Here is a 27,993-nt window from a genome sequence, read left to right as displayed (position 1 = left end):
CATTCAGACTGACACAGCACAACCATTTGACGGACACATAACCTTGTTTGGATGAGACAAAGTTTAGGGAGGTGGATGTGTGCTGCTCTTCATCTGAGATAAAGTACAGAAACTGTGAGAACACTTCTGATCATGCATAAATCTCCCTACTGTGTGGCTTATTGTCTACACAAATTTTAATTTCATCACCTCCGATAAAGTGCAGCTCACAGCCGCTTCCCTCAGCTGTGAAAAAATCTGTTTCCTCTAGCTTTTCCTAGAGCTCCTGAACAGAAGGAACCAAACAGAGCCAAAAAAGACTCATTTCATTGAAACTTTGGCTCTAGGTGGGTGGTTGTCTGCCTCGTATTTATAGACAACTGCAAATATGAGTGGCCAACTAGGAAGAGACGATAATTATTTAAGTAGCATAATAACATTAAATAACAGTCATTACTGCTGCTAATTGATTGCTACTTTAATACGAATATAAAACCCTTTGCTAAAAAATGACTTGACTGATATCACTCACCAATATAAACAGGCGCATAGTTGGACTTGACGTTCTCATCCAGGTACGTGACCCCTAATGTGTAAAGAGGTGTAGCACCCACACCATGCAGAAACTGACCCAGCATGAACACAAAACGATAGCTGGATAATCCTCCGCCCTCCTTGTCCTGGCACGGACTGGTACGGTTGGCAGAGCACATTCCTGTTTGCTCGGGCATGGTGACCTGGTAACTGGGTGTGGTGAAGTGAGGCAAGGCAAACACAAGAGAGCCGAGTGCCATGATCAGCACCCCCCATCCCAGCCAGCGAGGCTTGTGTCCAGTCCCACCGAAGTAGCTGACGAAGGCCAGGCAGACACAGGCAGCGATGTCGTAAGAGCTGGCGATGAGTCCGGCCTGGTAGCTGCGCAGGTCAAACCGCCTCTCGATGGAGGTGACCACTGTGTTAATGAAGCCGTTGATTATCATCCCCTGGAGGAAAGAGGCAACACAAAGGAAGAACAGCACCCAACGAGGGGTGTTGAAAACTTGGATAGCTTTGGGTGTCAGAGCCCCCCAGCCGCACAGCTGATCTGAATCAGTGGAGATCAGCTTTAACCCCATGGGAGTCTCTGCATGGGGTCTTGTGTCCAGCCCGTATAGCTGCCCTGGGAGCGAGGAAGCTCCAGTGAAAATATGTGGCCGAATGGGGCCATCAGTTCCAGGGCTTCCAGGACTTCTGGGCCCTGAGCCTATCGGGCTACCTATATGGGATTCTGGGGGGCTTGGGGTGTCCAGAGAGGGACCCCCGCTGAGAGGGCAGTCCTGCAGGTCTAGGAGCTCCTGCTTGGAGCTGAAGGAAGCATCGGCATTAAGCAAGACTGGCATCTCCCCTCTGAGGGGTACAACCACAACGTAGAAAAAGGAAATGTGAATTGGCTGAGGCTCAACAGGAATTCACTGTGGTCAGGGCTCTGTTCGGATTGTCTCTGAAATGATCTATTCCTGGCTTATGCTGAATGTTTGTTAAGGCTCTTCCGGTGTTCGGGTTACCAGTCTGTACAAGGGTTTACAGGTTCGAGAGGGTGCTTCATACCGACGCTTAGTAACCGCATCCTATGAAGAGAAAAGAAAGAGAGAGAGAAAAAAATAAATAAGCATTTTAATAAGGCATTAAATCCTTTAATGGCTGCATACATGGGTGATGCATAAAACTGAATGGATGATTGAGTGAGAAAATAATACATCAAGTAAAATAATCATCTTCTGACATTTTACCAAATCTTTTGTCACTGAACTTAAGCCTGAGTCTAACATATGGCCATAACAGATCATTACATTAAAACTGCAGTAGGTAACTTTTACTAAGTAACTAGCATGTACTAGAAAATACGTGATCGGAATGGTAAACATGGCGCCTGCTTAGGTGATCTGAGAGACACCAGACCAACAATGTGTATTTAAAGACAATTGATAATTCAATTGGAAGTCCAGCACCAACTAAGCAATATAGATAATAGTGGGCGAATGTCTAACAGAGTTACTAGAGAAACGATAAAACAACAGAGAGAGCGAGAGAGGGCGTTCGCCACCATGGCTGAGGAGATGGTGCACCTGTTGGACGCTGAAGATGACACACCTGCCTGGGCGAAACCACTACTCTGCGAAACACTGGTGATCAAGTCGGACCTAGCACAAAGGTTTGAGCAGCTTGAAAATAAGTTTAAAACCATGCAAAAGTCCATCCAGTCACTGACGAAATAAAATAAAGCAACTGTTAACAGAGTATCCAACGCGGAAAAGCGCATCAGCGGGCTGGAGGACGAAAACAATACAGTTAGTCCGAGAGTGGAAAAGCTCCAAAACCAAATTGAAATCCTCCACAATCAGGTGGATGATTTGATAAGTAGGAGTAAGAGAAACAACATACGTCTAGTAAACATCAAGTAGGGAGCCGAAGCTGGTGGCATGGAAGATCTCCTTGGCAAAATTCTCTGCTATATCCTGGATCTCAAGGAAGGCGAGAAACCACCGGAGGTCGACCGGGCACACAGGGCGCCTCGTCCACGTCCAGACCTCAACCAGCCGCCGAGGGTCATTTTATTAAAAGATGTTTAGAACCATAAAGTTAATTTCTTGGAATGTAAAATGGGATTCAGAACCCAGTAAAAAGATACAAGATTCTATCTCATCTCCAATCTCTGAGTTTTGATACTGCCATGATTCAAGAAACGCACCTTACAAAGCAGGAGTCTCTGAAACTGAAACAAAGATGGGTGGGCCAAGTGTTTTCGGCCCCAGGCTCAGGAGCTGCCAGAGGTGATAGTATACTAATAGCTAAAAGAATTTCTTTCACACCGTCTGCAATAAGAGTGGATGATGATGGGCGCTATCTGGTACTGTCAGGCACACTTCAGAATGAGAAATGCACCTTGGTTAACATCTATGCACCCAACTCAGGTCAGAACCTCTTTCTCTCCTCCCTCAATATCCTGTTAGCTCAGTTTGCAGATACTCCCTTATTGATAGGTAGCGACTTTAACTTGGTCAGTGATGCCAGTGTGGACCGTTCGAGCAGCCCCCTACCATCAGATAGAGCATCATCAGCAGCTTTTAGCGAGATGAGGAGCTCACTGGCACTGACTGATGTGTGGCGTTTGGTAAACCTACAAGAACATACATACAAGGTATGTATGTAATATGTATACCTACAAGGTATACATATTATTCAAACGCACACAACTCTTACTCCAGAATCGACTATCTCCTCATTTTTCAAATCATACCATGAATGTCATTGATAGATAGAAATTTATAAACAGTTCCAGAACAGCCTGTCTCCAGTCCTGACTCAACTATGTAATAACATTATTGAAAATAAGTCAATGCCAGCGACAATGCGCACTTCTTCCCAAATCAGGAAAAGACCATTTAGACATGGGAAATTTTCTCCCTTTAAGTCTATTGAATAATGACTATAAAGTATTTGCGAAAGTTCTGGCTCTCCTTCTAGAGAAAGTCATTACCTCCCTGGTTCATATAGACCAGGTAGGATTTATACCGGGCAGATTCCCAGCCAACAACATGAGAAGATTGCTTCAAGTCATGTTAAAAGCTAGCTCTCTCCAGTGTCCAGCGGTAGCAATATCGCTGGACGCGGAAAAAGCTTTTGATTGATTAGAATGGCCTTATTTGTTCCAGATACTGTCAAGATATGATTTTGGACAATCTGCTGTGCAGTGGTTCAAGGCCCTGTATAATAGCCCTGTTGCCACAGTCAAGGTTAATGGTCTGATTTCTAAGCCCTTTCATCTCTACCGTGGCACAAGACAGGGCTGCCCCTTAAGTCCTTTAATATTTGTCTTAGCTCTGGAACCACTAGCATGCGCCATTGGTGAGCATGCCAATATAACTGGCATAAGGATAGGTGGCCACGATTTTAAGTTAAATATGTATGCAGACGACATTTTATTGACCTTATCAAACCCAATTCATTCAATACCGAAAGTGTTGGAATTAATTAAATCGTTTGGCTTGTTTTCAGGATACCAAATTAATTGGAGTAAGAGCGAAGCAATTCCGTTGAACTCTAAAACCTTCTCAGCGGACCTGAAAACCACCCCTTTTGTGTGGAGACCAGAAGGAATGAGATATTTATATGAGGGTGAGGAGGTGGTGTCCAGCAAACGATGTGGGCTTCATTGATAACTGGAAGCCTTTTGGGGAAAACCTGGTCTGATTAGGAGAGACGGCATCCATCCCACTTTGGATGGAGCGGCCTCTTATCTAGGAATATGGCGAAGTTTATCTCTAAACCTGACAGTCCAGAGTTAGGACCAGGAAGCAGAGCTGCTGTCTTACACACTCCTCTGCGCTTTCTTTAGAACAGTCACCCACCCAAAACCCCATAGAGACTGTGTCTGTCCCCCGACCACCTAAACTATTTAAAGAAATAAAAACAAGAGGAGTTCAACATAAAAATCTAATAAAAATTAAAACCAACTCCTCAGTAGCACAAAAAAGAGAAGAAATGGGGCTGTTAAATATCAGGTCTCTGTCCTCTAAAGCTGTTTTAGTGAATGAATTAATATCAGATTATGATATTGATTTACTTTGTCTTACTGAGACCTGGTTGTCCCACGAGGAGTATGTTAGCCTAAATGAATCCACCCCCCAGTCATATTAATACTCACATTCCTCGAGGCACAGGCCGAGGAGGTGGAGTAGCAGCTATATATGATTCGAGCGTTTTAATGGACCCTAAACCTAAACTAAATTATAATTCATTTGAAAGCCTTGTTCTTAGTCTTTCTCACCCAAACTGGAAAACACTGCAGCCAGTTCTATTTGTTATAGTGTACCGCGCTCCTGGACCGTACTCTGATTTTATATCTGAATTTTCAGAGTTTCTATCAAGCTTAGTCCTTAAATCAGATAAAGTAATTATTGTAGGTGATTTTAATAATCATGTGGATGTTGACAATGACAGCCTTAGTAATGCATTTATATCATTAATAGACTCAATTGGCTTCTGTCAGAGTGTAAAAAACCAACTCATTGTTTTAATCACACTCTTGACCTTGTTTTATCCTATGGCATTGATATTGAACATTTAATAGTCTTCCCACATAATCCTTCCTATCTGACCATTATTTAGTAACTTTTGAATTCATACTATTAGATTATAAGCCATTAGGCAAAACTTCCCACAGCAGATGTCTATCTGACAGTGCTGTAGCAAATTTAAGGAGGAGATTCCTTCAGTGTTTAATTCAATGCCATGTCTGAATTTAACAGAGTCCTATAACAACTTTAGTCCCTCTGAAATTGATAATCTTGTCGATAGTGCTACAGGCTCACTACGATCAACATTAGACTCTATCGCTCCTATAAAAGGAAATTATTAAAACATAGGAGACTAGCACCTTGGATAACCACCAAACCCGCCAGTTAAAGCAAATAGCTAGGAAATCTGAAAGGAAATGGCGCTCTTCCAAATTATCAGAATATCTCTCAAATTGGCAAGATGATCTTAAGATTTATAGAAAGGCCCTCCGTAATGCCAGAGGAGCCTATTACTCAGCACTAATAGAAGAAAATAAGAACAACCCTAGGTTCCTCTTCAGCACTGTAGCCAGGCTGACAGAGAGTCACAGCTCTATCGAGCCACATATCCCCATAAACTTAAGTAGCAATGACTTCATGAGCTTCTTCTATAACAAAATTATTACTATTAGAAAAAATTAATCACCAACTGCCATCAACAGTTATCAGTGGCTCTCCAAGTTCAGGGACTTCTGTCAATGTAAACTTAGATGTATATTTAGACTGTTTTTCTGCTATCGATCTTCATCAGTTAACTTCAATCATTTCTTCATCGAAGCCATCAACCTGTCTGTTAGACCCGATCCCAACTAGGCTGCTTAAAGAAGTTGTTCCCTTAATTGGCACTTCTTTACTGGATATGATTAATCTTTCTTTATTATCAGGATATGTACCACAGTCCTTTAAAGTAGCTGTAATTAAACCCCTTCTTAAAAAGTCCACTCTTGACCCAGGGGTTTTAGCCAACTATAGACCGATTTCTAACCTCCCGTTCCTCTCTAAGATTCTGGAGAAAGTAGTCGCCAAAGAGTTGTGTGACTTTCTACATAACAATAGTTTATTTGAGGATTTTCAGTCAGGATTTAGAGCTCATCATAGCACAGAGACAGCTCTGGTTAAAGTTAATAATGACCTTCTGACTGCTTCTGACAATGGACTTGTCTCTGTACTTGTATTATTAGATCTTAGTGCTGCATTTGACACCATTGACCATGATATTCTTTACAGAGACTTGAGCATCAAATTGGCATTAAAGGAACTGCCCTAACCTGGTTTAAGTCATACTTATCAGATCGTTCTCAGTTTGTACATGTTAACGATGAATCCTCCATAAATACTAAAGTTAGTCATGGAGTTCCACAAGGTTCTGTACTTGGACCAATACTATTTACTTTATATATGCTCCCTTTAGGCAACATTATTAGGAATCACTCCATTAACTTTCACTGTAATGCAGATGATACGCAGTTATATCTATCAATCAAACCCAATGAAATTAATCAATTATCTAAATTACAAACATGTCTTAAGGACATAAAACCTGGATGACCTGCAATTTTCTGATGTTAAACTCAGAAAAACCGAAATTCTTGTTCTTGGCCCCAAAAACCTTAGAGACTCATTGTCTAAAGATATAGTCACTCTAGATGGCATTAACTTGGCCTCTAGCACCACTGTCAGGAATCTTGGAGTTATCTTTGATCAGGATTTGTCATTAACTCCCACATAAAGCAGACCCTAGGACTGCCTTCTTTCATTACGTAATATTAGAAAAATTAGACACATACTATCACAGACAGATGCAGAAAAACTAATCCATGCATTTGTTACTTCAAGGCTGGATTACTGCAACTCTTTATTATCAGGTTGCCCCAACAAGTCCATTAAAACGCTCCAATTAATTCAGAACGCTGCAGCACGAGTACTGACAGGAACTAGAAAAGAGATCACATCTCTCCTGTACTAGCTACTCTGCATTGGCTCCCTATAAAATGTAGAATTGAATTTAAAATCCTCCTCCTCACCTATAAAGCTCTTCATGGTCAGGCCCCTTCATATCTTAAAGAGCTCATAGTACCCTATTACCCCACTAGAACACTACGTTCTCTGAATGCTGGGCTACTTGTGGTTCCTATAGTCTCTAAAAGTAGAACAGGAGCCAGAGCCTTCAGTTACCAAGCTCCTCTCCTGTGGAACCAGCTTCCAGTTGTGGTTCGGGAGGCAGACACCCTCACCACATTCAAGAGTAGGCTAAGACATTCCTCTTTGATAAAGCTTATAGTTAGGGCTGGATCAGGTGAGTCCTGAACCATCCCTTAGTTATGCTGCTATAGGCCTAGACTATCGGGGATTTCCCATGGTGCACTGAGCTACTCTCTTCCTCTCTCTTTCTGCACTCATTCATGTCCCTTTAATGCATGTTACTAACTCCACTTCTTCCCCGGAGTTCTTGTGCTTTCTCGTCTCGCAGGTTCTCATGGATCCTGGTGGAGCCTCCTGCCATGGTCCTGCTTGACTGCCATTGCCAATACTGTTGTTGCTGTGCACCTGTCTGTCTGTCTGTCGCTCTCTCTCTCTCTCTCTCTCTCTCTCTCTCACCCCAACTGGTCGAGACAGACGACCACCCACCTAGAGCCGGAGGATCTGTCCTAGGTTTCTGCCTTTTAACAGGCAGTTTTCCTTGCCCTTGTCGCCAAGTGCTTCTCATGGTGGTACTGTTGGGTCTCTGTAATTAATGTTAAAGAGTTCGGTCTAGACCTGCTCTATTTGAAAAGTGTCCTGAGATAACTTCTGTTATGAATTGGCGCTATACAAATAAAATTGAATTGAATTGAATTGAATATTTAGGAATAACCATCAGATCGCCAGTTTCTAAAATTTTTGATCTTAATGATCCTACCCTCCTAAGAACGATTCGTGAAGACATCAAAAGATGGACGACTCTCCCACTGTCACTATGGGGCAGAGCAGAGATAATAAAGACTAATATTCTACTGAGATTAACCTACATCATTGCTGCCCTCCCAATGCAATTTCCTCAGGGCTGGTTTAAAGTGATTGAGGCTTTATTCACCAGCTTGTTATGGAAAGATAAGAAACCAAAAATAAACCGTAAAAAGCTCTCCAAATTGAGATCCCAAGGTGGGTTAGGTGTCCCAGATGTATTTCTGTATTATCTTTCATACAATGCGAGATTTCCACTCTCTTGGGGCTACAATGATATCTCAACCAGAGGTACTTGGGATTGGCTTGAGAGGGAATTAATTATGGAAAACAACAGGTCCATTTCTTTACCTTCACTATGGTATTGCCCGAAATTTCCATCTAAATTAGAGAATCCAATCATTAAATTTACATGCGACATTGTGAAAAAGATACATAGTAATTTAGGCACCAGTGGAATTTCCCTCCCCTCGTGTCCCCTATGGAACAATCCTTTATTATCAACAGGTGGGAACCCATTATCTGATAAAGCATGGCAGAATCTGAATATACATAGGCTCAGCCAAGTGCTGAGGGATGGTTCAATGCTTCCACTAACTGCGCTCAAGGCAAATTTTGGACTGAGTAGCAGCTCTTTTTTAACATACCTACAACTTAAAGCCAATTTAAACAGATTGTCAATGCCGGGCAGTGCCATCGGTTGCCACAAGGAGTTGGATGAGAAGTTGGAGGCTATCACCCATGGGAGAGGAGTGGTATCCAAACTTTATAGGCTTTTATGCCTTTCCTCCCCCAACTGCAATACCTCGACTCAATTGCAGTGGCAGCAAGATCTGGGAATTAATTTGTCATCTTCTGAATGGGATAGCTTGTGGAGGAACTCAATTAATATGAGCAAATGCGTAAGATATAGAGTAATACAGATGAAGATAATGCATAGGGCATATCTAACTCCGGTCAGACTAAAAAAGATGGACCAGAGGCTCAATGTTGGCATGGATGTGGAGAAGAGGGAACGCTCCTCCATATGCTATGGCACTGCCCAGTCATTGAGTCCCTATGGAGAGAGGTGGCACATTTCCTGTCAGGGATCCTCAAAGTTGACCTTCAGCTTTCCCCTATAACATGCCTGCTCGGGGCCCGTGCTGAGAATATCCAAAGCAATAAACACCAAAGAGTGGTATCCCTTGCATGCCTTTCAACAAAGCGTATGATTTTAATGAATTGGAAGGTGAGGAAACCCTCCTGCTTCTCCAGAGATAGAATGGCTGGAGGAATTCCTTTTTCTCATAAGCATGGAAAGAGCCACCTCCATCCTTAGGGAGTTAGATGAGGATACAAGCGAGCTCTGGGTCAGCATAAGATCCTTCCTCGGTGTACAAGCACACAGATACTTTTGTCCTGTTTAATTTTTTCTGTGCAGTATGCAGAAGGTTACGTCGTTCTATACTCCAAATTACTTGCCTATGCACTGCGACCCCCCCCCAAAGTTTGTTTGTTTTGTTTTGTTGGTTTGTCATGTTTTGTTTGTTTGTGATACTTTTGTCGCTGTCACGTGTTATTGTTGTAATGGTAATAATTACTTTATTGTAAACCCATTGTGTAAAAGCCTAGCAGAAATAAAGAGAAAAGGAAAAAGAAAAAAAAAAGCATTATTTTAGGCCACCCTCTAGATCTGCCCCTGCATATACACACACTGACATGAGTATTAATTCCGTGCTGGTGTCTCCTGTGCACAACAGTGGAGAGATCGGATTCCTCTGGCACATTTTAATTACCAACACAATCCACAGAGAAATTATTATCAGTACTTGCACACACGCTTACACACACAACCTATAAAATCTCAAATGACACACGGGTAATGAACCATAAGTAGCACTCTCTGCTCCAGCTAGCACAAACACAGATCACAGCTTTTATTAACACAAACATTAAAAAGACAATGTGCAGATCTGGATGTTGTATAACAAAATTTCATTTGACAAATTCGGGCATTTTGGGACACACTCATAATAGTAGATAAAGTATGGACATTATCCAAGTAAAGTTTCTGCGTATTGACACAATCCGAGGTAACTTTTTCTTGTAAAGCTGCAGTAGGTAACTTTTGTCATATTTTCTGAAACTTTCACTGTACTCTGACAGTAGTGCATGAGACAGAAACTGTGATAATCTGGCTCCTCCTAGTGCTCCTAATAGTATTTGCAAGAATCCACCAGGCCTGGACAAAAACAACCAATCAGAGCAAAGAAAGACAATTGTTGAGTCTCATTCCTATGTCGTGAAATCTCAATCAGATATAAAAAAAACAATTATCAAAATGGTCAGTTTCTCTGGCTCCTCGTAGTGCTACTAATGGCATTTGTGTCTACCGGGCCTGCATGAAAACAACCAATAAGAGCCAAGAAAGATAGAAAGACGCTTTGGGCTGGTGGCTTGATGATAGTACATTGTTTAGTCTCGTTCCCAGCATTGATATTTGACGACCTGGGAGGGAGACTCAACGATTAACTATCTGATTGGTTGCTTTTGTTCGGGCCTGGCGGATTCATGCAAATGCCATTAGGAGCACTAGGAGGAGCCAGAGGAACCTGATTTGTTCACAGTTTAACTGTCTCATGTACTACTGTCAGGATAGAGTTAAAATTTCAGAAAATATGACAAAAAGTAATTTTTTATAAAACTTACCTACTGCAGCTCAGGCCAGATATAACTAACAGACATTTACATTATGTCCAGTGTGTGAACTATACTGTGGCTTTAAGGGGAGCATGAGTATGAAATAATATTTGAATTGAGTACAAGTAACTCAAGTATGTGTTAAGGTTACTTGGGTAAATTACGTTAATTGTACCAATTAAAGGTGCGGCTGTGGCTCAGTGGCAGAGTGGGTCATCAGAAGGTTGTTGGTTCGATCCCAGGCTCCTCCCACCAGGTGTCGAAGTATCCTTGAGCAAGATACTGAACCCCGAATGCTCCTGGTGCTGTGCATCAGTGTGTGAATGTGTATGAATTTGTTCATTTCTGTTTGATGGGCTTTGCCATCACTGAGCGAATGTGTAATGTAGTGTAAAAGTTTTTTGAGTGGTCGGAAGACAAGAAAGGCGCTATACAAGTACAGGTCCATTTACCATTTACATTTATAAGTTGATTAAACTTAAAACTAGTAAATATATTAATATACACTCATATGCAGCATTTCCTCAAACGTATTTAAATTGTGTTAATAGAACGTGTCAGAAGACCAAATTAACTGCAATTTCTTTATATAAAAATGTTACCTCTTAAGTTGAATTTATTCAGTTTTCTACATTTAACAAACCATTTCAATTAAAGTAAGCTAAGTTTATTATATTTTGCTGCCAAACTTCGATGGTGATGGCAACAATAGCATGCATGCCAGTTATTCAATCAATACTTAGTTTTACACATAATCCATGATTCTGAAGATACCAAAATGAAATAGCATATTATCAATTTTTCCAAAACTTCACAAATCATGTTATTTAGCAGAGCTCATGTCTTCTTATGAGGAGTCAAGCCCCCCTGGCTCCCCTGTAGTTCGCACCCTGACTTTGTGCCATCTTCTTCTTGCCGTCCTAACAGCATATTTAAATAAGATAAGTAACATAACTTAATCCTCCAAAAATATTGTAGTCATTCATTCCCAGGAAACCCAAATCAAATATGAAAAAACTAATTGGCTACTATTTTGATAATCAATTAAATAAATTGTTTTTTATTGTACGTCAGCTATATTGACAGGTAATTTAATTATTTGCTTTAGTGGAGTAGATTCAATTTAGGTGGAAACATTTGTATAAAGAAGATGCATTCAAGTTAGTCTGACTTTATTCAGATAAATTCTGTTAACACATTTTTAATAGGTTTGGAAAGATGCCGCATGTGAGTGTAATATACTTAGTAGTTTTGAGTATGATTAACTTAATTTGCCTTACCTTAACAAAAAAATAAGTTACTTGTACTATTTTTTTCATGCTTAAATTGTTGGAGTTAATAAATTTAAACATTCCCTTTAAAAGCTGTTAGTTATTTGAATAACAATCATGCTCGTCTGTCAATGTTTGCCACACATAACCTGACTTTGACATTCCATCTAAGTAAACTACTGTGGCTGAGGTGCTATAACAATGCCAATGACCCAAAAAAAGAAGTAGAAAAACATTTCTTCCATCAGGACTCATTTCCTCATAAAATGAACGGAAGTAAGCATGTTAGCTGATGACAATGACAATGACAATCTCACAGCAATGGACATACTGCTGTACATAGATATTTCAATCTTAAGCGTAATGAAGAGAACTCTATGAAACTCTTGACTCTTGAGTCAGACATGACTTCAGTGTATGAAACATAATTTGTACTGAATGACACACCTACAAAATTAAGACACTTTCAGCCTTCATTTGTGCATCCAGTGTTTAAAACCTACAAAGTACCTCTATATTGTACTTCCTCACATTAACAACAGCATTCAGGCTTTAAAAGTATAATGGTATTAATTAGTAACCCCTATTAATAATATAATCACCCATATAAATTCAACTCCATTACAAACACCAAGCTTATATATAAAATATAAACCAAATCATAGATGAACTCTATTCAGCCTCCTACCTCCATTCCCTCTCATGATAATCAACAGGTCCGGTGGCAAAATGAAAAAAATAGACAGAGGAGGTAAAATGGTGAAACAAAGATGGAGCGTCAAACAGAGGTATCCATGCTACGTCCTAAGCCTGTCTCCAAAGCCTCTTATAGTCCAGCACTGAGGCCGCACACCCGCACAATCACACACCCCATCAGACTGCAGTTAGTCTGGAGGGAGGGGAGTGCTCCCGGTCCACATAATCCACAGAGATAACTGCTCACTGTTACTGGCGCTTTGCTGCCTTCCACTGTAGGTAGACTGTACTGTTTGATCACCTGTGCCTCCGTCTTTCCACACACACACACACACACACACACACACACACACACACACAAAAAATGCATTTCTATTATACCTGTCGCTTTTTATTCAAACAGAGTTTCAAATGTGGGGAGAAAGAAAATATTCAATCTGTAATAAAATTACTTATCTGAATTGCGTGCCCTGTTACACAAAATGCGGAAAACCAGTGAGCCACGCTGAATAGATAACAACTATTTGAGAGGTAATGTGTGGAGGCATTTAGCTAACATTACAAGATTAGCCTTGCACATAGCATATCTTAGTACAGGAAGAGAGAAAGTTGAGCGAGGTTCTGACTGACAGGCGCAGGTCCATACTTTTTTGACTGGGGTGGTACAAGTTGGCCAGGGGGTGGCATGAAGCATGTCTGTCAACATTACAGTATCACAACACAACACAACTTAAAAGTCCTCAAAATGGTATCTATTCATTCTCTAGATACCCTCGGTCTCTAGTTAGTGTTGCATGCAGTTGTAATTATCCTAGAGGTCATCATTTTAGAGGTCAAGTTTCAAACAATGGTCTCACTACAATAAAGTTGCCTGGTGGATTCTTGCAAAAGCCATTAGGTGCTCTAGGAGGAGCTAGAGGAAACTGATTTTTTCACAGATTATCTGTCTTGTGTACTACTGCATATAGTGCAAGTTCAGCAGATATGACAAAAAGTCTTTATAAAAATGAAATACTGCAGCTTTAGAGTATGTTACAGGATTTACAAACATCATTTTACCTTTGCACTAATATCACATTGGCTCTACTGTAAAGGAAAAGGGACAGCCAATCTTACAATTTATTAATGAAAATGTATGTTAATTTTGCACATAATGAAACACTCTCTCCCTTCCAGTGCTCTTTTTTTTCAAGGACTTTTTCAGCACTGACACTATAAAGCAGTCTGTAAAACGATTGGTGGCGAGCTACTCCAACTCATTATTCTGCATGAACATCACAGAGCACTGAATACCAGAAGGTCCTGACAAGCAAAGCTGTTTGCTGAACAACAGAAAATGAATAGGACTATCCGACCGTGCTGCTGTGAGCTGTTGTCTATTCAGCTGATCGCTCATGATAAGTAGGAATAATAAGGTTTGGGAGGGAAGCCAGAGCATAAAATCCAATTAAAATCTTATTATGTTTAACTGACAGGCTGATGGATGGCCAGATGAAGTTAGAGCTTGGTTGCTGTCCTCGGTCTGACTGAGAGGAATTCTCTGGTACCCAGTTCACTGCAGAAGAAGATCTGTACGTTCATAAGGTTTTCCAGTTAATTTTATAGATTTTTCTTGTATTTTCTAAATACATGGAAATATTAATAAAATTCCAAAAATAGCCTGTGAATTTACATGTCTAATGTAAATTAACTTGAAAAATCTGTAACTGCAAATAATCATAAAATTACTGCTTATTTAAAGTACATTTCCTTTTTTTCACATAAAAAGCAGCAGGGTCCTCCTGCATTTATAGGTGATTTCATTGTTTTAAAGTTAAAAATCTGTTATTTTCTGTTATTTCACAGTATTTTTGGCGCCCCAGCTGCCGGAATATTACTGTTATTTTACAATTTACAGTGTGAGAGCTTTATAAGGCGTCATGGAAGTTGGGCTGAGGGAGGAGTGAATGGATCACTATCAGGTGATGATGGTATGACTAGAGGTGGGAGTGTCTTGAAAGTTGAACCAGGGCACTCTGCTAACAATGCACTATGGGAATGTTAAATCCCTCCTGTTTGTTTTTCTGTCCCTGCCTGCTTATGAATCAAACAAAGCAATGAAAATCTTCTTATTTCATTCCTATCAAATTCTCTATCTCGCCTTTTCATTTCTGTTTTCAAAGTGAGATCAGAGCAGGGAGCTGTAATATATTAATAAGCACCAGTCTCTGCCCTACCTACCGGGTCCTTTATCTTCACAGCAGAAACTTATTTGCTTTGGACTGGGGAGTCTTTCCTCCTTTGCAGTAAACAAAGGTGTTTGAAGTATCAAGGACAGGCCTCTTGTGTGGTTTTTACACATCTAAGGCTTAAATGAGGCTTACATGAGGCTTAAACTAACTGTCAATCATGCTCAAAGACACCTGCACACACTGCTAGGAGTAGTCATTACTGGATGGAAACCATGACTGTAGAATAATCCTTAGTACTGTAGATGGGCTGATTTGAGCAATGATGCAATTCCAAGAACCAGCTCTTTGAACATTCAGTTCAATACAATTCAGTTAAATTTTATTTGTATAGCGCCAATTCATAACAGAAGTTATCTCAGGACACTTTTCAAATGGAGCAGGTCTAGACCGAACTCCTTATAACATCTACAGAGACCCAACAGTACCATATTAAAGGCATACTATGCAGTTTTCCGGTTTTGTCAAACAGCTACCCCGAGAGTCGCTGCGGAGTACTTGTATTTAACGTGTACTGTCGTAAATACCACTCACCAGAGCCCTCTCTATATACGGCTCTGCGTCTCTGCACTCACAGCCTGATCCCCTCCCCCCTGTATACTGGTACATGTTCAGTAGGATGGAAGCGTCGGACATCGAACAGGCAAAGATAGACTCCGAAGATGTCTACTGACCAGGTAACGTCTGAGTGAATGCCTGCTAGTGTCTTCCATTGAGGCTGAATCTTATGTCGCTGAATGTGACGCGCGCCGTAAAGAATTTGTGATTCTCACGAGGTATGCAACGGCGTCCCTCTCCTGCTTTTCTATCGGGAGATTCGTCTAAGTTTGTTTACCATCAAAATGACTTTGAAGCTGTTATATTAAGGTAAAAATCTTGCATAGTGTGCCTTTAAAGTAGAGTATACGAAATTAAACTCTAGCAGCATTGTGCATTTGACCTCATTGACCCCTGCGCATGTTATGATGCTGATGTAACATACACTGTAAAACTGGATGAGTTAGTTCAACTCAAACTGTTTGAGAAAACCGATTGCCTTAAACAATTTAAGAATCAAGATATTTGATTGGAGTAGATGTAACTCAAGTATTTATTGTTAACGTGACTTGAGTAAATTAAGTTAATTGTACGAGTTCCATTTAGTTAAGTTACGGGCGGGGGGGATGTAGGTACCAGAGATTCTGTAACTCGGGCAGAAGAGTGCATAAATATTAGTGTGAAGGGCCTTGCATCACCAGTTTCTTTCTCTGGGAGGTCGGGGGGGAATACCATTACCTGATTGGTTTACAAGCGTTCGCTTCCTCGTGTTTTAATATTTTCTGGTATAACGAAGAGTTACCCAGGGGCTCTGTTGATATTGGCTTAGCTAACATTAGCTACAGCTTGATGAATTGTAAACGCAACGTTAGCCAGCTAAAGCTCCGGTGGAAAATTATTAGCTAACGCTACCGTAAACGTTAGCCTAACATTAGCTAGATTTGTTACTAAAGAGCAGCTAGCTTGTATAGCTAACAGTAAATCACAAAAAAGAAATAATAAAATGTATTAAAATCTGAATTACCTAACATTGTATTGGTTGTCATTCATGATGGAAGAGTAGACAAGTTAAACTACAGCATGTCCACCATCTCTTGTGGGGGTTATGCATTAAGCCACATTGTGCCTCATATACTGTAAATGTTAGACCCAGGGACAGGCTGGCTGACAATGGCTTGCATAATACTTAGTAAGGAGGCCATAATATTTTTGACTCATGGCTGAAGTTAAGTTTCTCCAGCTCTCCCCAGGTTGGCAAAAAATGCATTTCAAAATGAATCAGATTGATGCTTTAAAATATGGAATATTCAAAATTTTCTTCCGGGGGAGCATGCCCATAGAGGGGTAATATCCTTCTTACCTTTTTCACCCCTGACCCGTTTTCATGCCTGCTTAAGCCTACTCTTAAATGTGGAGAGGGTGTCTGCCTCCCTAACCACAACTGGAAGCTGGTTCCACAGGAGAGGAGCTTGGTCACTGAAGGCTCTGGCTCCTGTTCTACTTTTACTGATTATATCACGACGCTAGCCTCCTATGTTTTAATATTTTCTTTTTTAGAGGGGCAACACAGTCGAGTGTTGTTCGCAGTAACCTGCAGCACTATTAACAAGATGATCAATTTGGGAGGGACTAAGGTAATCAAAGGAGTATTTAAATACAGATTTTGCTGTATATATACATTTTGCTACAGCACTGTCAGATAGACATCTGGTAAATGATGGTCAGATAAAAAAGGATTACGGAGAAAGATTAAATGTTCAATTGAAATGCCATATGATAGAACGAGGTCAAGAGTGTGATTAAGCCTCCGCTCTTCTGATGCCAACCTCCTATCTCCACCACTGAGGACCAAGCATCGTCCACGGGGCGACAGAGCCTTCTCCATTGCTGCCCCCTCCCTCTGGAACTCTCTCCCCAAACAAATCCGAGACTGTACTGATCCATCCAATTTCAAATCACTGATCAAAACCCTTAAAAATGAGGTTCCTCTGGCTCCTCCTAGTGCTCCCAATGGCATTTGCAAGAATCTACCAGGTCTTAACAAGAATAACCAATCGAAAGATAGAAAAGACACTTTGGGTTGGTGGCTTGAAGATAGTCGAGTGTTAAGTCTCATTCACAGCATCAGTATTGGACGACCTGGGAATGAGACTTTAAAATGAACTTTCTTTCATGGCTCTGAGTGTTTTTTCCCCCAGTTCAGGTCTGGTGGATTCTTGTAAATACCATTAGGAGCACTAGGAGGAACCTGATTTCACAGATTATCTGACGTACTACTGTGATATGGTGAAAGTTTCAGCAAATATGACAAAAAGTTACTTTTATAAAAGTTACTTACTGCAGCTTTAGCTATAATCTCTAACTTGGTTATAACCTTTCATAAAAACAGGCTTTACATCATCTCCATCTGCTGCATATATGAACACTAGTGTTTTACACTGCCGGTTTCCATGAGTGCATGTGTCTCTGGTTTGGCAACCAGTGCTGTCACAATGCAGCATAACTTCCTCTCATTTACTACAATACACAATGCATCTTCTGTTTTTCATGGTAGCTGTTCCTCCTTAGATACTTAATACCACCGGCTTTTACAGACCAAATCTAAAATGCTGGTTCAGCTAAATGTATGGTTCATCTGCTTCAAGGCTTTCATTGCTGGACTCTCAGTGATTCCTGGCTGGAATATATCTAGAATATGCCCTCAAGAAGCCTCACAGTTAGCAAATGGCAGCATGCATGAGATAGTGGTGAAGGAGGGATATCTTATGCATTTTGTTAGTTAGCGATATACAGTTTATCGGTATTAAAAATACCAGAATTACTTTTGTATGCCACTGCCAACCAGTGAAATTGCAGTTTACATTCTTGTCTGTCCACACCATCGACTTGTCCGTAAAGACGGATGACATGACAGTTCTCCAAAGTCCACCAAGTCATCCACCAAAGTGGACATGCTATAATTTTTATTCATTTTTTAAAAGGTTATATTCCAGCAGCTGGAATGCCAAAAAACTACAGTAAAATAACCAAAAACAAACAAATTCTTTACGGGTAACTGTCACTAATTTTACATAATTTTAGAAATGCATTAAAAGTCTTAAACTTGAATTTAACAGTATAATCTATTTTATAAACAGTATAGATATATTTTCTTTTCTTTTTATGTGAAAAAATGTTTTTACAAATGTATTATTTACATTTTTCTAATTATTTTACATGAGACATGTAAATTCACAGGCTATTTTTGTCATTGTATTAATATTTGCATGTTTTTAAAAAATACAAAAAAAATGTAATTGTGATTTTCTTTTTTACAGTGCATAAGGAAAAGCACTGCTCATTTACCCCTCAACTCTGTGGCAATGAAGCATCTCTATTGTCTGTTCTCTCCTCTTCACTCCGTCTGCTTTCAGGATTCCACAAAAACAAAATGACAGTAAAGACAGGAACAGAAGGTGGCAGGAGTGCAGACACTCTGGCTGAACAACTGCATACTCTACTTTAACTACAGCTCAAGTATACAAGTATATTTGCTTGGCATTAAAATCATTCTGTACTGAGATTATTATGAGGAAGTCAGTGATAAGAGTATCTAGCACAACCTGTCAAAAGGAAAAGGAAGCTGTTCATGTAGCAGCAGCTGAGCCTTTGGCCAAAGCCACAGCAATAGAGTGCTGCAGGAATTAGTCCTAAAACCTCAAAATGAGTTAGCAGTTTAGCCCCTTCGGTTCCCTCTCCATGAAGTCAATGGGTTTTTTTGAATGTTTTTTTGTTAGATATCTGAAATGGTACACAAGCTTCAGAGTTTTTTTACGTTTTGTTCTACAACATAAAATATGTATATACCCCATGTGTGAATTTAGAAGCTTTTACGCTTCTTTAAAATGGTGGTTACATTAAAACATGGAGACTTATGTACTCACTAGTCTACCTTAACAGCCTCATTGTGTTTATACCCGCGCTCTTGCACACTATTCTAACTCAAACTTTACAACTTGTAGATTTTAATCCCAAAATTTAATTGCAAGTTGGAAGTTTAGTGTTGTTGATGTTTGTTTATAGCCTTACTCACTTTCTGGCAGAGAATTAGATAAGGTTGATACCACTCTCAACACTCACACACACACACACACACACACACACACACACACACACACCCTTAAAAACTTTTTTTAAAACCGATTTTCACAGAAAAAAGTAACTTTTTTCTTCACCTGGCAAAACTGGCCAACAGTGACATAACTGTTATTTGCTGTTTCTTAATTTATTTTTCTTAAAGGGACATTGTGTAGTGTTTTAAGTATTTTATTAGCTAAAATCAATGTCTTCATTCATAAATGTGTCCTCATTGGTGTAAAATTACCTCTGCCAATGATCTGATTCCTCAGCGAAGAATTTCTTATCTGTATGTACATTGGACGGGCAAGTCCATGGAGGCTTCCATGTCGTTCCGCCATTTTGAAAAACTACAATCGCCGAGAGGGACATAAAGCACTAGCCTACCTGTCTAGCTAATCCACAACATCCAAAAATGTTTTGCCAAGCTATTTTTATTTTTTATTTCATTGTTAAATTTTTGGCAGGTGTTTTTTTTATTTATTAATTTCTCAGTTTAAAATGTTGTCCAAACATTTTTGTAATCACATGCTACATTTCTAGAAATTGTGCATTATTATACAAAGTGGCTAAGTGTGTGGTTGGATAATTTACTGAAATCATCATAACAGCAGTGGCCAAATGCTGACTTCAACATGCAAAACAAAGCATCTGAATGAATCTGACTGCAGACACGCATGGTCAGCTATGCATCAACGTCCTGCCCTACATCTCACAGACCTTGCTGCCTCCTGTTGGTGGTGAACCCAACTGGAAGAAATGACCTAGAGAGTCAGCCAATAGGGAGCTTAGATTTTAGACACGTTAGCATAGTCTGTAAGGTTCAAAAGCAGACATCCATGTGCCTGTAAGATCAGACCTACAAAGCTGTCTGCAAAGCTTAATGCTCTATGTATGAAGCTGCACTCAACAGGGCTTTTGCCCATTCAAAGAATGGGATGGTTCAGGAGGACTGCGTAAAAAACAAAGAAAGTGCAAAGACTGAATGCTGACTGGCATACTTTTTTTTTTTTTAAATGCACCAGGAACCCTGACCTCAAAGGTACATGGCTGTTCCGCCTCTGTGGCTTAGATGTGAAGGGAGGAAGTGGGGGAGTCACTTAATCACTAATTTTCCAGGAACTCGCCTTCCTTCTCACGACATTATTTCACATAACCAAAATGTTATTTTTGCAGTGTTTCTTTTTTGTCTTAAACGTTTATGTATCTGTTTTTGGCGTGCATTATGTTGTTTACAGTCTGTCTGTATTTTGTATTTTCTTAATTTTCAACAATGATACAAACTATTTTTCTTTACAAAGTCAGTGTTTTCTTACCATTGTTCTAGTAGCACTTTGTTGTTTGAACTTTTCTAAAGCAGGATGAGGCTATTTATCAGAGAGTGAACGCTCTGTGAATATAGCTTGTTTTCAGAAATTCAAAGTTATACCTTAAAAGATAATTTAAACATTAAAAATAACAATCGCTTTAAAATGTCTAAGCAAAAAAGGAAAGAAAAGCTAAGATATAGGCCAACTGTGTATAAGTGTTCTTACACCCCTTAAAATCAAGGCCACGCGACCAGTGTCAACTGTAACTCATTACTAGTAATAATATTACAATAAATAATTATATTCCCCAGTAGTAGAGTAACTATTTACTAACTATATATATATTGTTTTTGCTCGGTCCCTATTGTTTTTGCTATGTTTATTATTATTTTTCAGCACTTCGACTGCATTTTTGCCCCCCTGAACATATACGAAAAAACTTTTTATTTGTCAAAGTGGTCAGGCCTGGTGAAAAATTTTATATTCTGTGGGTCTCGGACATGGAAAATGCGTGGAAAAAAGGTTCGACAGTGCCCCCTATTGAGCATCCCCAACAGCACATTTCACTTATGAGTATGAAAAGTGGTACACATGTAGGTCTTAACCAGACGAACAAAAAATCTAGTGGGCGCAATATCCCAAACCCAACAGGAAGTCAGCCATTTTGGATTTAGCGGCCACTTCTGACAATTAGCACACGTTGTATTTGAACAAACTCCTCCTAGGGAAGATTTGGACACAGACATTAATGATGAAAAGTTGTGTTATTTACGACATTCCGTCGCACAACGTGCCCGTGGTGTGGAATTTCAACGACTTGCCAGGAAAGAGGGATTTGTCATCACTTCTGAGTACATGATCCGATCTCAATGAAACTTCACATGTTTGATAAAAGTCCCAACCTGAATATATTTTTTATACTTCCATGTTCTACTCCTAGCAGGATGATCAGATCTTGCTGAAATTTAGTCAGGAATGACTGACACATGATTGTGGTGAGTTTTTGTTAATCGGCGTGTCCGTGGCGTGACGTCAAACTTTGATATACTGCCAGAAGACACAAATTTGCTATAACTTGAGTGTACATTGTCCAATCGGCTCCAAAGTTCACTTGTCTGATAAGAGTCCCGTCCTGAACACTTCTATGTGATAACATTCAATAATAGTGCTTGTGCCACCTAGTGGTGAAAGGAAATGTCATTTTATTCTTTTATTTATATCTTCCAGCAGATTGACCAGATCTAGCTGAAATTCTATCAGACGTTTCTTGGGACGATGATGATGACATCTTATGAATCTTTAGAATTTTCGCAGACCCATGTTGCCATGGCGACGTAGCGAAAATCAGCTTTTGTGTTAACATTTGAACTCTTTTTGGGGGGCTAAACATGCCCGAAAACTCATGAAACTTTGCACAAAGGCTGAGGTATTGTCTTGTACGCATGTGTATCATGATGAGACAAGCAAAAAAGCAGAATTTCCACATTTTGTAGTGAATAGTCTTGCTATGAACGCACTTTTTTTGAACGCAAGTCTTTTGCATGGTGTCTGAAACGCATGACAGCGTAGAGCGGTCTCCCTCAGCTTCCGGTGATGAGATCTTGGGGGTGGGATGACGTGGCGCGGCTGTGGCGGGCGACCACCGTGCAGGCCCTGACTTGGGGCCCCGACGTGGGTCAAAATAAATGTATATATATTATATGGCGTTCAATAAATTATTGAATGAATATATGGAATGAAAGTCTGAATATATGGAATTAAATCTAAATTAAGGCACTAGTGCTATAATATTATTATTATGTTGCTTCAAGACAGTCGAGTCATGCCCATTCAAGCTGGAAGGGCACATGCCCCACCGGACTTTTGATATCTTTTTTTTATTATTATTAATTTCTTTAATTGCAATTTGTTTTTAAAACTACGTAATTATAGTCATTTTATATTCAGGCCGGTTCTACAAGGGTGCAAAAACATGCATTGCACCCTTAGTTTAATAATTTGCACGCTTAATGCCAAGCGCATGGTGCCCTTATAGGCGCACAGACTGTATGGGCGTCTCCACGCACACCTTCTAATTTGGTCCATGTATGTTCAGCAGCGCAACCTGCAAAAGGGCTGGGTAAAGGTGAATATAAATCTCAGGTGGTGATTATTAAATACTGTATGGAAATAAATACATTGATTTGGTGAAACCGCTTGTATTATTATAATATTATAATCTGACTGACGCTCTTTTAGTAATAATTATCATGTATCTCACCTCGTACATGTTCATATAGTTCAGTAATTAATGTTACACAACAGCGATTGCATTGCATTGTGTTTCACGGATAAAACATGAGACGCTACGTTTGCCAAAACAGAAAATTGGATGAGTCTATGAATCGCTGTGGTAACCGGATGTCTCCTTCATAAAAGGCAGAATATTCTGTTATATCCAACCAGTCTGGTGCGTGTAGAGCTCTGTATGGTTATATTGTAGCAGCCTGCTGTCGTTTTTAGGTGAGACAACTTTACATATCCGTCCATGCCTTCAGATGCTCCAGGGACTTCACAACCACATTAAACCTTTTGCTGCTTCCTATGCATTGTGTTTAAACATACAGCTACAGTACAGTCACAGCGTGAATATTGGCCCGCATTTACAGTGTAAATTATCTCTTCATTAGTTAGGTCTGCTTCTGACAGATTCTGTGCAGGCTCACTCACTCCCACACTTCTTGCAGTAACATCCTTATGGAATAATATTAGGCCAGTATCGAAAACACAAGATGGCGCAGTGCCTTGGTCATGTGACATTTCATTCCATATATTTAAGTGTCATTCCATATATATTTAAACTTCATATTATATATGTGACGTGCCACGGCAAAACCAGCAACAAGTCGGCTGGGAGGAATTCACATAAACAAAGAAACTATAGTTTTTTTTCAAAATTAGTGATTTTTGTTTTTTTTACAGAATGTGCAAGTTGAGATCATGAAGAAGTCACTCCATGTTTCAGATAACAGTATTGGTTGCCTTAAAAGTATGCATTTTGTGTTTGAAATCGGGTATAGTTTCAAGAAATGCTGGTGCTTCGTTGGGCGTGTCCGGCGATACAGGTAATTTCCATACTGGCTACCTGTGACCATTCACGTGCTTTTGTTATTTTTTTCGGCCTCGCACCAGAGGAGCTGGAGCATAAGATATCAGACGCTATATCTACGGTAACATGTGAAGAGGATAAAGACAGCGAAATGGAGAAAATCTGTAACTTTGACTGCAAATGCTATGGAAGAAGAAAGGAGAACTCTCTCATTGGGACACATTTGTGCAGCAACAAACTTTCTCCAGAGCTTATGTACAGCCAGACGAAGAGAAAGCGCCCCCGGACCACTTATTCCATCGGAGGCAATGAAGTCTGCAGGAATACTTTTCAGTTTCTTATGGGGTGAGTTTCCATTAACATCCAAGTTATCTCCTTTGCGTTATGTGTTCATTCAAAGTCGCAGTCAAAGTCACAGGGATTACAAACTGTAATCTCATGTTTTCTGTTTTCATGTTTATACCTTAGTACTGAGCTAGCTAATAACAATGTAGGCTGTTGTTTTAAAATGATATGCACATCGAAATTAAGCTGTAATGGGGGGTTTTGGCTAGTAATGTGAGTATCTGCTATTAATTTGAATAATGCTTGAATTGCTTGAATTGACTGTGATGCTAATGCTTTAGCAACCAGCCTACTTGAGGAACAGTTTGGATGTATACACCCAGAGTCAGGTGACAAGGTGCCTGTTAGCATGACCCATGATGTGACACTTCTTTGTTTTCCCTTTTCAGAATTGGCAAAGACACCCTGACTGATACAATCAAACACTTTGAGGAGAATGGGGCAAGACCACGGTTAAGGAAGAAGCACTGACAGCCACGGCCAGCCAGGTTCATTAGCCGCAGCATTATCAACGGAGTTGTGGAATTTATAAAAAACTATGCAGAAGACAATGCCATCATGCTGCCTGGCCGACATCCTGGGCATAGGGATTGGTATGTGAAGTTGCCAACCCATGTGCCCAAGGCCTCAGTTTGGCGTCTCTACGTGAAGTCTGCTAAGGAGCTTGGTATGTGTAAAAATTGATTTCAAATTGAGTGCTTGTAATGTGAAGTAATGTGAAGCACTATTAGCAATTAAATTAAAATTAAATTACTTAATTAATCATAAGTAATATCTGCTTTTCAGATGAGCGTGCAGTTTCTAAATCAAGCTTCAAAGCACTGTGGAACCAGCTTCTCCCACACAGCAGAAGTTGCAGGCCACGTACAGATCTCTGCTGGCTGTGCCAAAACAATAACGAACAGCTGGTACGAAGTGCAAACCTCCCAGATGATAGAAAGTCTGAAGCGTTCAAGAAGCAACACGATCATCTTGCCCTGAGAGAGGGCTGTGTACAATGAGATGACTGCTGCCTGCAGAAAGACGTGCTGGCTGTAAGTTGTCTTTGGGACCCTCCCCATCAGCAAGCAAGAAGATCAGGATGCATTACAGTTTTGATTTTGCACAGCAGGTACTATTTATCACACATCATTTACTTCACTTTATTAAATGTCCCTTGAAGGGTGATTTGGTTTGCAGCAGACACACACGGCAAGCGTTACTGTACAATAAAGTGCATGGAGAATAAGTAGCCTAATAATAGTGCAAATGCAGCAATATAGTAATCTATATCTATATTTATTAGACAGTTATGAATAGACACAAATGTCTTTCATTTAATCTAATCCCCTTTCCCTCTCTCCATCTGTCTTCTTCAGATACACTTTCCCTCAAACCCTCTTCAGCCTGGGCCAATGTACTTCCTGACTCCATGGAAATGTGGCCTTTTTGGTGTCTCCTGTGAACAGGTGAATTTCCTGATTGATGAAGGCATGTCGTCAAGTAAGGGGAGCAATGAAGTCATCAGCTACATGCATCACTTCTTCAGCTACTTCGGAGTTGGAGAAACAGACGTGGATCAAATAATTGGACTCTCCTTCACACCCTCTCCACAATGTGCTGATCAGCCACAGGAGCTCATTCAGCAACAGACTGATCCATCTACACTGCACTTCTAGATTTCAATTTCAATTTAATTTCACTTATAGAGCACCAAAACAATACACGTCTCATGGCGCTTTACAGAGTTTTAAACAGATGTGGTTGTAGATGTGTAGATGTGGCTTTTTGTAATAAAAGCATTTCCATTTCAATAAAGTACCTTCTAATTCTGATCAGTCCACTAAAGTGCTTAAGGAAAATAACACTACATCAACATTAACTACATGATAACTTCTTTTGACAACCATTGTTCAAACCACTACAATACTTTCTGCCCTGCAGGCTAACAGATACCTGTCACTGAGTGTAGGGGGTAGGGCTTATCTTAATGAGATGCAAAAGAGCACCATTGTGTTGACTAGGGAAAAAGTAGAACAGGAGCCAGAGCCTTCAGTTACCAAGCTCCTCTCCTGTGGAACCAGCTTCCAGTTGTGGTTCGGGAGGCAGACACCCTCTCCACATTCAAGAGTAGGCTTAAGACATTCCTCTTTGATAAAGCTTATAGTTAGGGCTGGATCAGGTGAGTCCTGAACCATCCCTTAGTTATGCTGCTATAGGCCTAGACTATCGGGGGATTTCCCATGGTGCACTGCGCTCCTCTCTTCCTCTCTCTTTCTGCACTCATTCATGTCTCATTAATGCATGTTACTAACTTCACTTCTTCCCCGGAGTTCTTGTGCTTTCTCGTCTCGCAGGTTCTTATCGATCCTGGTGGAGCCTCCTGCAATGGTCCTGCTAGATTGCCATTGCCAATACTGTTGTTGCTGTGCACCTGTCTGTCTGTCTGTCTGTCTGTCTGTCTGTCTCTCTCTCTCTCTCTCTCTCTCTCTCTCTCTCTCTCTTTCACCCCAACTGGTCGAGGCAGACGACCACCCACCTAGAGCCGAAGGATCTGTCCTAGGTTTCTGCCTTTTAACAGGCAGTTTTTCCTTGCCCTTGTCGCCAAGTGCTTGCTCATGGTGGTACTGTTGGGTCTCTGTAAATAATGTTTTAAAGAGTTCGGTCTAGACCTACTCTATTTGAAAAGTGTCCTGAGATAACTTCTGTTATGAATTGGCGCTATACAAATCAAATTGAATTGAATTGAATTGAATAGGGAGGGGGTAAGAATTTCCTGAGGTGAGAATTGCAAATGTTCTAGGGCTGTTTTCTCCCTAAAGGGTTTTGAGATGTGCATACATTCAAATGGCCACAACTTCTTCAATGTTATTAGATTTCCATGTGTTACACATCATTGGAAAGCTTAGAAACTACACTTTCAGAATCTGTAAATAACTCAAAATGCCTCTCGGGAGACTTGTTGCTGGTTTTCTCGTGGCTGGTCACATATATATAATACTTTCCTAAAAGGCATTCCATTATATGTATTAGGGATGATAAGATTCACAAATTCGCATTGGTGCACTGGCATAAATAGTTCAAGATGTTATTATTAGCATGCCTTTATTATTTAGAAATGTGAACAGTAATTTTATATTCATATTTATTCCTCCTCTCTAAACTGTTTCTCAAGCTCCAGAAGAACTAAAGAAAACAAATCAAACAATTTGTACCATATTCAATTGCATAGCATCATATTCTTTGGCAGTGCACTGTATCACTTGGAACTGAATCATGTCATCGCAATTAGGGCTGTGTATGGGGAAGAATCTGGTAATACGATACATATCACGATATGGGGGTTATGATTCAATATATTGCATTACTGTTATTTTGGTAATATATCACCATTTAGGAACACTTTCATAGCATAAAGAACACACCACCATATGCATAAAATCTGAAGCCCTCAGTTTATGTCTACGCTGCTGTCTCGCAGTTGGGGGTTAAAGCACAACATTTTATACAGTGTTTTTGAGAATTGATACAATATCACAAAATTAAATATGACAACACAATATTTTTCAATATTGTCTTAAACCTTTGTCTTGAATCCTACCCTTGTTGTTCTGCTATTTCTTTTAATGTGAACAACGGTGTGCTAAATGAGCTTAAGATCAAAATCAGTCTCAACTAGGATGTGTGTGTGAGTGTGCAGATATTATTATGGGAGTAGAGTTT

At 40.1% G+C, this 27,993-nt stretch overlaps 1 protein-coding gene across 2 annotated transcripts in view; it reads right to left on the bottom strand.

The window, feature by feature from the left end:
- slco4a1 (solute carrier organic anion transporter family, member 4A1) overlaps nt 1–27,993 on the bottom strand; it is a 59,713-nt gene that overhangs the window by 18,998 nt on the left and 12,722 nt on the right. The window contains exons 1-2 of one of the 2 annotated variants that reach the window (XM_051426019.1): nt 12,660–12,947; nt 512–1,586 (exon numbers count right to left, since the gene is read on the bottom strand). In XM_051426019.1, the coding sequence (XP_051281979.1) occupies nt 512–1,358 (847 nt within the window). In that variant the 5' untranslated portion in view covers nt 1,359–1,586; nt 12,660–12,947. Of the gene's footprint in view, nt 1–511; nt 1,587–12,659; nt 12,948–27,993 lie in introns of those variants that run through there. The other variant, XM_051426018.1, reaches the window with a different exon arrangement.

Source organism: Dicentrarchus labrax, unplaced genomic scaffold, assembly GCF_905237075.1.
Source record: "Dicentrarchus labrax unplaced genomic scaffold, dlabrax2021, whole genome shotgun sequence".
Lineage (NCBI taxonomy): Eukaryota > Metazoa > Chordata > Actinopteri > Moronidae > Dicentrarchus > Dicentrarchus labrax.
This window is presented reverse-complemented; position numbering and strand designations above follow the sequence as displayed.